This window comes from Corvus brachyrhynchos, unplaced genomic scaffold, assembly GCF_000691975.1.
Source record: "Corvus brachyrhynchos isolate BGI_N302 unplaced genomic scaffold, ASM69197v1 scaffold59, whole genome shotgun sequence".
In the NCBI taxonomy this organism is placed as follows: Eukaryota; Metazoa; Chordata; class Aves; order Passeriformes; family Corvidae; genus Corvus; species Corvus brachyrhynchos.
In genome coordinates this window covers 5,750,144-5,763,330 of record NW_008246054.1, presented here as the reverse complement: position 1 = coordinate 5,763,330, position 13,187 = coordinate 5,750,144, and the positions used below count along the sequence as shown (strand labels likewise).

The 13,187-nt window shown below is 43.4% G+C and overlaps 1 protein-coding gene across 2 annotated transcripts in view; it reads left to right on the top strand.

The window, feature by feature from the left end:
• Positions 1-72: 72 nt before the first annotated feature.
• PKN3 (protein kinase N3) overlaps positions 73-13,187 on the top strand; it is an 18,816-nt gene continuing 5,701 nt past the window's right edge. The window contains exons 1-12 of one of the 2 annotated variants that reach the window (XM_017745444.1): positions 73-3,663; positions 4,201-4,349; positions 5,144-5,273; positions 5,440-5,591; positions 5,961-6,156; positions 6,445-6,633; positions 6,876-6,985; positions 7,464-7,607; positions 8,605-8,680; positions 10,116-10,302; positions 11,021-11,132; positions 11,961-12,037. In XM_017745444.1, the coding sequence (XP_017600933.1) occupies positions 3,279-3,663; positions 4,201-4,349; positions 5,144-5,273; positions 5,440-5,591; positions 5,961-6,156; positions 6,445-6,633; positions 6,876-6,985; positions 7,464-7,607; positions 8,605-8,680; positions 10,116-10,302; positions 11,021-11,132; positions 11,961-12,037 (1,907 nt within the window). In that variant the 5' untranslated portion in view covers positions 73-3,278. The remainder of the gene's footprint in view (positions 3,664-4,200; positions 4,350-5,143; positions 5,274-5,439; positions 5,592-5,960; positions 6,157-6,444; positions 6,634-6,875; positions 6,986-7,463; positions 7,608-8,604; positions 8,681-10,115; positions 10,303-11,020; positions 11,133-11,960; positions 12,038-13,187) is intronic. The other variant, XM_017745443.1, reaches the window with a different exon arrangement.

The window sequence follows — 13,187 nt, the reverse complement described above, 5'->3', positions numbered from 1 at the left end:
GAGGGCTTGGGGGTGACAGCGGGGCGAGCTACGCCTTGAGGGAGGGCGGCTCCCGCGCCCTTTGGGGTTCCCTGTCCCCTTTGGAGGTCCCTCCATCCATCCCCCGCCGGGAAAGCACCGCACCCGGCTCCGCCCTTCGGGGGTCCTTCATCGGGAAAGCACCGCTCCGCCCTTCGGAGGTCCCTCCATCCATCCCCCCGCCAGGAAAGTACTGCGGTCCGGCGCCCTTTGGGAGTCCCTGTGCCCTTTGGGGGTCCCTCCCTTCATCCCCCGCCGGGAAAATCCTGTGTCTCGCTCCGCCGGGAGCCCCCGCAGAGGCGGCTGCGGTGAGGGGCTTCACGCCGCTCCCCCTCCGCTCGCATGGCCGCGCCCCAAGGAAGTGGGAGAGGGTGTGGGAAGCTGGTGAGATCCCCTAAAAATGTCCCTCTTCGCCTCAGGGAAATGGAGTTCGGGCCAAGCTGGTGTCCGCTGAGGAAATCTCTCGGTGTCGAGGAGGTGTGGGAGGCGAGGCGGCTGCTAGGGCTGGCGCGGGGCCGGGAGGGCAGCCAGGCTCCGTGCTGGGAAAACATTCGTGTCTGGAGCAAGCTCCCCGGAGAAGGGGAGATGTCCTGCCCTCTTCCCTTGAGACGAAAGTTTCAAGCCTAATCTGGGAAAGAAGGGACAGAGAGACCGACACAAAGAGCGCTGGTTGCCGCCCGACCGGGTTCTTCCCATTCCCGTGCTTCCTCGGCTCGCTGCTTCCCACCCTCAGCCTTGGAGCTGGGAGGGCTCCAGGCAGGACCACAAGTGCCCTTTTCCTACGTTAGCCGTGGCTTTTTCTTGTAAGGCATGAATGTGGCTGGCACAAGGCTCCCCGACGTGGGCCTCATCCCTATGGCACAAAGTTGCTGTGAAAGATGGGATTTAAGAAGTCCTGGGAATGTTTGGGCTGCAGGGAGGATGGCATCCTCACCACTGGCTTATTAAATCAAATTATAAATAAATTTCTGTGTTAGTAGTGAAAGTGTAAAGGCCAGGTCTGCTCTGGGCTTTGTGCAGGTGAAACTCATTTCCAAACTGGGCATAATTGATGGGATGGGATCTCCCTGGCTGCAATCCAAAGGATTAAGTGTAGCTCTGATACTGCTGGAATTTTTGCTAGTTAGAAAGCAGTCTGGACACTTCAGCATGACACAAGCCTAGCAGAAGCCCTGGGTGAGCTCCGGCAGCCTCACTACAAATGCCAAAAGCAATCCAATTTGAGCTACTTTGGGTATTTCTCTGCAAGCTGTAAATGCGTTTCAGGATTGTGTTGGAGAATGATCTTCCCAGGGAACCCAAGAACAGCTGCAGCACAGGCTGTGGCAGTGTCCTGACACCCCACTGAAATTCCTGAGCCAGAAGGCAAAATGGATCAACCCAAATGCAAATTTGTCTTTCCCATGCTTCTCAAAAATGGAGTATTTTATCTTCCTGGTGCAAACAACATTGACATTATGGCACCCTCTGATCCACAGAGGGGAAGATGGGGAAGTGAAACACGTCATGGTTACATTCTAAATATATTTCGAAATTTAGGCTGCATTAACTGATATTCAGATTAGCTTTTGGCAGAGACTGATGGGGAGGAAAATTGACCTGAGAACTGCTGAAACTGTATCTGTTCTCTGAATCAATACCCACAGCTTCATATTCAGCACCTTTTATTGGTATTACTGTTGTACCACTGCTCATTCCTTTGCTCTGAGTGGATTCAGGGGGGGAATTTCTTACACCCATTTGCACAGTTTGGATAGAAGATGAATCTATGTGCTTTTATTAGTTATTTAAATGAGAATTGTGCCAATCAAACTCCTTTTAGTAACTTGCTCCAGGCTGGATAAAGAACTTTTTGATTTTTCCAGCTTAGGGCTGGTAAAGGTTGCCTGTGACTCAGGAACTCCGTGATTCAAGTTCTTCCTCACAAAACTTTGGATGTTTTTCAAAGCTCTGGCTTAGTTCCTGGCTTTACTAATTGGGCGAGAACTTCCTGGAATCAGGATGTTAATATGAACCTTTTTGTTTTGTTACCAATCTGACCAACTCCTATTTTGGCTATTGTGGCCAAAGCTTGGATTTAGGCCGACTTTTAAAATGGATTTTTTCCCTTTTTCTATGTACTATTGGACTGAAATTGTAGCAAAAACTTATCAAGGGTGTTTGGTTGGGTCTTTGATTAAGTAATTGTTTCTGGAGGAGGCTTTGGATGCACAGCACACTCTGGAAGTGTATTAATGTACATGAGTAACAGAAAGCCAGTGTGGTTTGTTGTTGGAAATGTGGTCAACCAGTGACACAGTGTGAAAGCAAGTTGGGATTCCCGAACCCTGTCTTTAGGCACTGATGTGCTCTCTGATGTTGAGCCAGTTACTGTAGCAGTGTTTGACCATTTCTTTTGCATTTAAGCAATGGGTGTGAGTCATTAATGTGAGGTTATGAATGCATCCATTGCATGCCTTAGAGCTCCTCTTCCTGTTGAAGAGAGAAGCACAAGCTCTTGCTTGAATCTGTTCTGGTGTTGGGTAGCACCCTTAGGGATGCTTTGCAGCTCCTGTCTGAATCCAGTGTTTATTTGGGCAGTGAGATAAAACTCTGGACATACCCAGTTTGGGCAGAGCAGAGTCTGTGACAGAGCAGCTCTGTCCAGAGCTGTTGCTGAGCCACATATCACTAGAACAAGTAGTATTGGAAATTATGTAAAACAAAGCCCAGGACAAGCGTGAATGCCACTAATGCTGCTCAAAATAATCAGTGTTTAACGTGGCATTTAGAGAACAGAGATCGAGATACTGCTCACCTTTCCAGGCACAGCAGACAGTCAGACTTACTCTTTTGCTTGTTCATTTGTAGAAACAGCTGTAGGGCTTGCATATTTCTTCTTCAGAGACAACAGCTGAGGGTTAACACATGCTTGTGGCATTCCTAAAAGCTCTAACAGATTAGCTGAGATGTGTCTTTGAGCAGTCAGCATCAAGGCATAATCAGATAAAAATCTGTATCTACAACATCATACTGGTAAAAGTTAATGTTGATCAGAACAACAGCAAATATTGGCTGGGCTTTGATACTTGAAGAACAAAGATGTGTGTAGACATTAAATAACAAGGGGACGAGTAAGATGAAGGTTTTTCTCCATTATGGTTTAAAACCAAATTAAGGCATGTTAAGATCAAAGTTGTGTTCTGTCCTCTGCAATTGAAACGTAGGTTTGTCTTCTTGAAAAATTGGTGAAAAGATTGACTTCAGAATTTCTGAGTGAAATGAAGGAGTGGAATCTTATGAGGATATTGCTGCTGTGTTGTAAAAACGTTTGGACACGTGTTATCTCTGAAATCCTCTTGCTCAATGCTCTTGGGCTGCAGGGCAGCTCTCTCTTGCAGCTGGGCAATGGAGTGAACTTAATGGATCCAAGCTTCCAGCAGAAACTGGAGGGTGAGAAGGAACTGCTTCGCCGGGCTATACAGAAAGAACTGAAGATTAAAGAGGGAGCAGAAAACCTGCGCAAAGCGACAACGGACAGAAAGAATCTCGTTCACATCGAGCACGTGCTGAAATCTTCCAACCGAAAACTGGAGCAGCTGCATTGGGAACTTCAGGAGCTCAATGCAAGGATTGTGATAACAGACAAAGAGGAGGGTACGACAGGTAGGTCTTGGATCATGATTGACTGGAAAATTCTGTTACAGTGCTTCAGTCTCTATAGATACTGAATTGATATAGTTGTCTATCGAGGGCTCATGAGTAGTGGGAGCTTCTTGGTATTTAGCTGATGAAATAATCTGTGGTGTAAAAAGTTCAGAATGGGGCAATAAAGGTGAAAGGAGATGTAGGGAGAAAATCAGCTGAGAGTGGTGGGCATGGGCAATACTTAGGAGTAGGTTGTAGGTGGAATTGAGGAGATTTGAATAGAGTTTCTGGGCAGTTGAACATCCAAGTATTTTACAGGATGAATCAGTATAAAATTGGAAGAGTGCTTGTTAGGACAGGTTCATTGATAAATTAAGAAATATTTACAGATAGGAGCTTGAGCTTCATTTGAAAGTGTTTCCCAGTCAGTTTTGTAGACAAGACCTTTTTCTACCCTATTTTATAGCCTAACTTTCCTTTGCAGAGGAAATCTATAACCCAGTGAAATGAAACTAGACAAGATGACTAATGGTATTGATTGTGTTGTTTGTGCAGATGGATCTGTATCTCCAGATCCCTGCCTCTGGGAAAGAAACCCAGACCCCATGGCAAGGAAGGTGGAAGCTTTGAAAAAGCAGCTGCATGTTGAAATGAAAGTGAAACAAGGAGCTGAGAACATGATCCAAATGTATTCAACATCCAAGGTAAGCAGGAATAAAGAGCCATTTGGGAACATGGATTACTGGATCAGAATTTGTATTTAAAGTCCATACACAAATCTCTCTCCGATAATTGATGTGGGAGAGAAATTAGTTTGCAAAGTTTGTTTGCCTGAATCCTAGCTCTGTACTTTGAGTCTCAGCATAATGACAGCACATAAGGGTGGTATAAGAGGTACATTAAGTCACTGATGAGGAAAGAAAGCTAAGAAAGCATTGATGTTGTAACTCAGTTAGTTGGTGTGATGTTTTGATATCACCGAGTTGTTCAGGATAAAGCACAGCATGTGGTATCTCTTTATGTGAGAAAAATTTTCAGAGGTTTACTGGATTCACATTCATCTCATTTTTTGAGTTTGGCATCATCATATTTAAAAGTCAAAAGAGAATTTAAAACGTTTCAAATTCAAGCTTATTATGAAGCTTAATTCAGTAAGACCAGCTGTGTAAGAGGGCTGTGATATTTTTATTTGTTCAAAACCTCTGCTCACAGAACACTGTAAGCACAGTTAACCAGGGAATAACAAGTCTGTGACTGCAGGGTTTGGTATTAACTGGGCATGTCCTTGACCTGTCCTTTCCCTCTGCGAATGGAGATTGTGATCTCAGAGTCCTTGATCCTCAGTGGTGCCTCCTTTACATAACCACTTGTGTATTCCATTTCAGAGTCAGTTATGACCCTTTGTGCAAGTACCACCTCACCCTCATATGTGAGCATATCATCATCACCCATTTTTAGTGATCATGGTTCTCTCTCTGCATCTGATTCCTTTTGGCAGGAGCGGAAGCTGTTGGCTACAGCTCAGCAGATGCTCCAGGACAGCAAGACAAAGATTGAAATAATCCGCATGCACATTGTGAAAGTATCTCAGTCAGCAGGAGGGATGGAAGATACAGTGGATCCAGCAGGTAACATGCTTTAAGTAACTGATACCGCCCACAACAGATGCAGACAGAGCCCTAAGATCCACAGTACTTGGTTGATTTTCGTCTTTGAAATGATGGAACCCCTCCTTAATTAAAAACCCAAACTATGCTAAACCATGACACCATGTTTTACCTCCCAAATGGCCAGTGAGGATGGGGACCACCATCAGTGCTTTGGAGCTGCGTATTGAGGAGCTGAGGCATCACCTGCGCATTGAGGCTGCTGTAGCGGAGGGGGCAAAAAATGTGCTGAAGATCCTGGGGGGGAGTCGGGTACAGGATCGCAAGTTTTTGGCTGAGGTAAGCAGACATTGCTCAGGCCTTCTTGAGAGGGTGGTTTCATGCCCCCACATTAGTGATTTAGCATGAATGAGCAGGGTTAATCACGTTACTAATTTAGGAATTTCCTGTCTGTCTGTGGAGACAGACTGGGATCACCTGCCCTTCTAGGGATAGCATTCCTTGCTTTGGTGAAATTCCTCTGGAACCTCAGAAGTGATACTGATGGGGGTTCAAGCTCTATGGGAAAATATTTCATCTTTGTCCTGTATTAGCAAGATGTTGTCTTGTTGGGGTTTTTCTAAGCTTACTCTAGTTCATAAAGACCTCTGGTCTGAGGTTCTACATGAAAAATTTCTGCCTGTGTTCTGTTCTCCTCCATACTGGTAGGCTCAGGGTCGTTTGCAAGAGTCCTCTCAGAAGATTGATCTGCTGCGCTTCTCCCTGGAACGTCAGCTCAGTCAGCTTTCACCTGATCACCCAAAAAGAGCACTCATCAAACAGGAGCTAGTTAACACTTCCTCCCTGGGAGCCCAGCATGGCAGCATCCAACCCACTTCAGTCATCAAACCTACAGCCCTTACAGGTAAAGAAAACCTGCATGACATGTAGTTGTCAGGAGAAAAATGAATTCTATTTCTTCTCATCATTGTTATATGGACATTGGATTTTCTAGGAGCTGGACTTCTGTCTTCTGGGCCAGGCAGAGCTTTCTGAGCACACGGACTTGCAGTTTATTAATCTGGAGTCAATTTAAACTGTTAACTACGAAATCATGAATCTGAGGAATTCTGGGACCACTTTGAGGGCAGGCTGACTGGAATCACTTTATCTCTTACATAATAATATTCCTTGTTCTCCTAAAATTCCTCAGGAACACTGGAAGTGAGACTGATGGGGTGTCAGGATCTATTGGAAAATGTTCCAGGACGTTCCCGAATGACCAGTTCTTCTCCCATCTGTGGCAGTCCAAGTGATTTGAGGTCCCTTTCCCGGACACGAGTTGGCCTGGGCATCCATGGCCGTGGTGTTGCAGGAAAATACCGGAATGAAGAGCCATGTAGTGAGTACAGGGTTCCCTTTTGACCTGCTGGTGGCATATTGGAGCAAGGGGGCTTCTCACTGGGTCAGCCTGGTATGAGTGTTGTTATAAGAAACCTGATCGCTGCAAAACTAAGAGAGAGAATGAATTGCATTATGCCTGGTCCTCCTAGGACTCTCTGGAAATTGGTTGGGATGTCCACCTTCAGCATGAGAGATTTTCTTTGGTAAAAGGTTATAATCCATGTTTCCTCCTTTGTGCAGATGAGGTCCTTGCTGTGCTCAAAGTGGACAATAAAGTGGTTGGCCAAACAAACTGGGGACCAGTTAATAATCAGGCATGGGACCAGAGCTTTGTCATTGAGCTGGACCGGGTAGGTCTGCCCCAGATTCATGTGCTGTTTGTTTTTCCATTTAACCTTACCTGATTTGCTTGTTTAGCTGCCATTCCACTTAGCTCAACCCCGTATTGCTGCTGTCCCCATGTCCTTTGATGTGCCAGTTAGCTCAGCCTTCCCCTGAAGGCAGAGCATCTCTGCCAGAGATTCAGCTTGAACAGCATCTGTTGTCCTTCTCTCCTTATCTGAGCAGTTTTATTTCATCTTATCAGCAAAATGGCTCTTAGGGATTTCTAAATGGGGAGTCAAGAGAGCAACCTCCAAGAAGGTCTGTAGCTAAGATCAAAAAACATCAAAAGCAGGGAACAGAAGGACTAAAGAAGTTTTTTATGCATACTCTTTAGTTAACTGATTTTTTATTTTTTTACAAATGCATGTGTCATTTCCAGAGCATGGAGCAGTATGTAACTATTCTGCCTTTGTTTTCTCCCCCACCATTCACTCATCCCACCAGTCTCGTGAGCTAGAAATTGCGATTTATTGGAGAGATTGGAGAGAACTCTGTGCAGTGAAGTTTTTACGTTTGGATGATTTTCTTGATAATGAACGTCATGGGATGTGCCTCTCGCTGGAGCCCCAAGGAATGCTTTTTGCAGAGGTATAAATGTAAGCTTTGTTTCCTTTTCAGAGAATTCTGTCTGTTTAAGGTGTCTGCCCTGAAAGCAGTTTTTCAACCCAGAATACAAGGAATGGAAGGAGCAATAATCTAGAAGGGTAGAGTGATACCTGAAACCCTCTTGCATCAATAGCCCATATAAGAATAAGGAACAACATGATACAATAGATGTGCACGTGCCACAGCCTGGAGTGACTCTTCAGCTGCTCCGCTGTAATTATGTGTGTGTGTGCTGTGAAATCAGTTCATTTTTATTTGCTTTCATTATGAGTCATCTGTGGCACTTTAATTAAACGTATGACTTAATGATCAGGACTGAATCAGAGGGACTTTAGAATCAGAGATCCAAACTCCCTCTGGCTATGCTTATTTTATCATCTTTCTGAGGCTAATAATAGTTTGAAGTACCATCAATGTAGAGATTATCTCGATAATCCCTTAAAAGCCGCAGTATTTTCTCCTTTGTGTTGTGATGAAAGTTCCTGTGGTTAACATTCCCAAGTAGGATCTGGACCTCATATACCAAAATTTGCCTCCTCTCCCTGCCTTCTTGTTTTTTGTGGTTAGTTTGTGGCAGTTGGTTTTGGTTTTTTTTGTTTTTACTTCTGTGCCATGAACCACTATGTCTGTTATCCTACACATGGGTGTGTTCTGCATGCATGGCTTCACAAATTAGATAAAGTTTTTGGGGGATACAAATTGGTCTTAATTCTGGGATCCAGCAGGTAACGTGCTTTAAGTGACGCTGAGAGTTTTCTGAATTTCAGGTAGCAGATAATTTCAACCTCTAAACCCACAACTGAAGTAGCAGCTGATTATAGGGCGAATCTGTAATAAGAGAGTCTGGAGTCTGGGAGTGACTCAAAACTTACCAAACAGATAGGAATGGAGAATTTGATGAGAAAACAGGCATGTGTGAAAATTTGGGTTTACAATTTAAATGGAGAATCCTGACAAATCCCTTTTGTTTCTTTGACAGGTGATGTTCTGTAATCCTGTCATTGAGAGGAAGCCAAAACTGCAGCGACAGAAGCGCATTTTTCCCAAACAGAAAGGTGAGGTGCTGGAGAAGTGACTGTCCAGAGTGAGAGCAGGGGTTTGCAGAAGCAGGTTCTCCTGTCCTACTCAATCTGAGAGATGTTGAACTCTGGATAATTACTGTGTATGTGAAAGTTTGTTCAGTCACAAGGGCCAGGCAGCCTGGCTGCAGCACCATCTGTAATGTGGTATTGTGGTGTTGCTACTCACAATTAACATTGCTGGGAGGATTTAATTGCTAGTTATTTAACAGACTTCTTAGCTCTGGGGCCTCCAGCATAAAAAGGACATGGACCTCTTGGAGCAGGGAGGGCCACCAAGATGCTCAGAGGGCTGGAGCCCCTCTGCTCTGGAGACACGTTGAGAGAATGGGGGCTGTTCAGCTCAGAGAAGGCTCTGGGGAGACCTTGGAGCCTCTCCCAGTGCCTTAAAGAGGTTCCAAGAAAGTTGGAGAGGGATTTTGGACAAGGATCTGGAGTGTCAGGACAAAGGGAGGATGGCTTCCCACTGACAGGGCAGGATTAGATGGGATATTGGGAAGAAATTGTTCCCTGTGAGGGTGGTGAGGCACAGGTTGCCCAGAGAAGCTGTGGCTGCCCCATCCCTGAAAGAGTCAAAGGCCAGGTTGAATGGGGCTTGGAGCAACCTGTGATAGTGGAAGGTGTTCCTGCCCATGGCAAGGGGTTGGAATTAGATGGTCATTAAGATCCCAATACAAATCATTAAGATTCCAATCCAAACCATTCCACAATTTTATGAGAAGATCCAGGACTCAAACTGTACTAATTTAACCAGCCATGCTGTTACTGATGAACAGATGTTGGAAGGTTTCCTGGAAAACTCTGAATTACAGAACACTGTAACATGAACAGGCTACTGACTGTCTATCAAGTTTCTAGAGCTGGCATCTCAGATTTATGAGATTTATGGACTGGAATAACTTGCATACTTTCTTATTTCTCTGCAAATTCTTTCTTGTGAAGCTGAATAAGGTGAAACTTTACATACTGAGCTTTTGTGACACTGGGGATAAATGAGATTTTATATTTCTACTCTTCAGGATGTAGTAAAAATAATGAAAATATCCCAAATGTTTTACTCTTTTTAACACATTTTTAGAAACTTCCTGTTAACAGGCTGCATCATTAAAATGTAGTGTTGAAAGAGAAGAAAACCTGACTTGAAGTAAAATCAATTTTTAAAGTTCTATTCAGTTTCAACTTGAGGATTGTTATGATATTATATGGAGCTGAACTTAGATGAAATAGCAGATCTGTTTCATCATCATCATTATTAATCTTCATTCCCTGAAGAAAAGCCCCTTCTCCCAAGGGTGAGCTACCCTTTTGGGGTAACCTCTGGGTGTTTGGTTGAAAACTATAGTTTAACACTACATGAGACTATAATTTGTGTGTTGTAATCTCACTGGTGTTTTGACTCTGACTCCTTCAGGGAAGGAATTTCTCCGAGCTCCTCAAATGAACATGAATGTTGCAGCTTGGGGTCGCCTGATGATGAGTTTCCTCCCTCCCTGTAGTTCCATCAGCACTCTGAGTCCCCCACTTAATGATCCCAATCACACAGACTTTCCTCCAGTTTCCCCACAAAGTCATGGTGATTCAGTATCCAAATTGAATAGGTAAGTGATGTTGTGAGTGTTGTTGTGTAACACTCTGGAATGGGTGTAGGGTAGATCTTAAAATTCTGTTGCACCTCACTGAGGTGGAGGAAGATGCTGATGACAAAAATGTATCTGTCTAAAAAAAAAAGATGTACAGTTTCTGTGCTCTAAAGGAAAGAAAATTCCATTCATTAAATGTCTTCACCAGTACAAAGCTGATCTATGCCAGGTCAGCATGTGATTGTTGTGATAAAAATGCACTCTGCTTTCATGAGTAAAGTAGCACTCAGAATGGACATAGCTGAGATTTTGAATGTGCTATAGAAGAAAATTTCCCCCAAAATAAATTTTTTTAAATTGGATCAGTTCTTCTCTAAAAAGCTAATTCCCACTGATGCACAGGACCTAGGAAAGAAAAAAAAAAAAAAGACTCAGCTACTGTGTTGCTTTTAAAAGCAAGATTTCCTTTAAATTCTTGACTTATTTCTATATACCTGTGTTTCATTAATTTTATAGCATCAGAGAGCCAGTATTGGAATGTGAGTCTAACCAGCTTTTAATTAATTTAGGAGAGAGTATGTCTTGTTGGTACTTCAGAGACTCTTTGTGTGAGTCAGGGAGTTCTGTTGTCCAGTGATTTGGACTGAGCTAACACAGCAGAGGTGATGCAAAGGTGTCTGTGTACAATGCTCTGCCCTAAGGCAAAATCTCCTTCAATTCTGTCTTACAAATGCAGTGACTTCCCTGTGGCTAAGCTTACATTTGTTGATGAAGCACCACCCAAGCCTCCACGCCTTTTTCTGATGGCCAATACCAAGGAATCAACGCCATCTCCTGCAGATTCTCCGGTAACCATCTGGGCTAATTGGGAGAGTTGTCTTTGCTGGCTGGTGTGCTTTCAAGGCTCTGTTCCTCTTTACTTATTACTGAAGAAATTCACTATACTTTAGGCAGGTGCCTCGTTAGCAGGCTGATCTCCAGGGATTCAGAATCTAGTGAGCCATTTTGGCATGGAGTCCTCAAAAAGAGTTGCACTTTTTTCCCCCCCCTCTTTTTTTTAAATTATAACTTGCTTTTCTTGGAGAAGCAAAATGGGAGGTAGGTCAGCATTGGGAGTTCAAGGCAAGAGTACAGAACAGACTGCACAGAGGAAGTAGGGAAGGAGGGTCAGCAGGCTTTCAGGAGTGGATGAGGTTCTTTGTCATTAAAGAAACTGGGCAAAACCAAGAGCAGCTCTACTTTTCTGATAGGAAGGAGCAGGAAAATTGCTTTGAGCAGTAAAATGACCTGTTCTACCATATTTTACCCTTTCTCATTTGACTTTTGTGATAGAGGGGACTGCATTCTTTGATCATTGTGACTCTTGAATAGAAGACTTGAATAGAGTCTTCCTAGAAAATGCCATTTTCTAGGAAGGAAATGTTCTATCCTAGACTTTTAAAAGTGTTTGTTTTAAAAGATTTGACCCTATAAAAATTATTGTGGAAATAGTTTTGTGTGCTCATAGATAATCTCTTTCTATGCTACTTACCTCCAAGCAGAGGCAATGACCATCTGCAAGAACTAGTCTATGGTTATGCTGGATCCTGACAGAGGAGAAAAGTTGGATTCAGGTGTTCAGGTTAGACTTGGTGATTTCAGAAGATGGCCCACTGTATTTTTCTTTCTCCTCCTAGTGCCTGAAGAGGCTACATGTTGAGGAGAAGTCTTGCAGCTCTCTTGTAACAGCATTTCCAATCCCAGCGTCTCCAAGGTAACTGTGGATAGCATGGGCTGTCTCAGGTCACAGATTAAAGACTCACTGGGTTGAAATTTTTGAGCATGAAGTCTAATTCTGCTCAAGGTGTGCTTTGGTTTCTCAGCAGCAAATTCTTAATGCTGAGTGTGGACAACACAATGAAAAATCTGCTCTGAACTTCACTTGTCTAAATGTCTGCCGTGTCTTATCTGCTCATTAACCCAAATAGTGAGCCTATTGATAGATTGTGCACTGCAGTGCAAGAGGTGATTTAGTGGAAGATAAAGTAATTTAGCTGTCTTCAAGTGCTTCCTTGTGTTTGAAGTATTATGGTGTAGTATATTTAGATGTGTCTGTGTTCTAAGTAATACATTCCAGAACTACTTTTGGCATCCCTCACACTCTTCTATTTCTATTGATTTGTAATACATTGCCTCTCATTACAATGGGAGGCATAAAACAGGAAGTTGATTATAATCTATGGCACTTATACAGACATATTTTGTATGTAACAGGGATACACAGCAGTAAATATACCCAAGACAAGTAAAAAACCAGTTTACTATTGTTGAACAAAGACTGACTGAAAAAGCAGGAATAGCAAAATCTTCATTGACAGATACTCAGCTCTTCATTTCACTTACTGGAGGAGTATGGAGTGTCTGTTGCCTTTTAAAAATGATCCTGGAATAAAGCATTTAGTGTATGGATAGTTTTGTTGGGTTTTTTTATTATTGTTATTATTTACTAGCAATTCTCTAGCCTGAATTTCCTTGATAACACCTTGTGGCTGACATTACATTCTATGGCATCTCTTTATTCAGCTGTTTTCTTCCAACAGCATGTTGTCTGTTGTCTCAGTGTGTTTTATTTCCAGTTCCAGTTTCCATTGAGAATGTCTATTCTTCTTACACCCTTGTCCTCCTAGCACTGTAGGCATGTTCATGTCTGATTACAGTTGCTGCTGAGCCTGCTCAAAGGAGTGTAGGTGAAACTGAGTTTTCCTACCCCAAGAATGGGAGTGGAGAGGAACTAATCCTGTTATGGAAAGTAACAGAGAAAACAAGCCTAGAAGAGTCAGAATTGTTTCTCCAGTTGCTAGTACACATGGAAGTCAGACTGCTGCCACCGGGAGCACTTTCCCCACACCACGGGTCACTTCTTC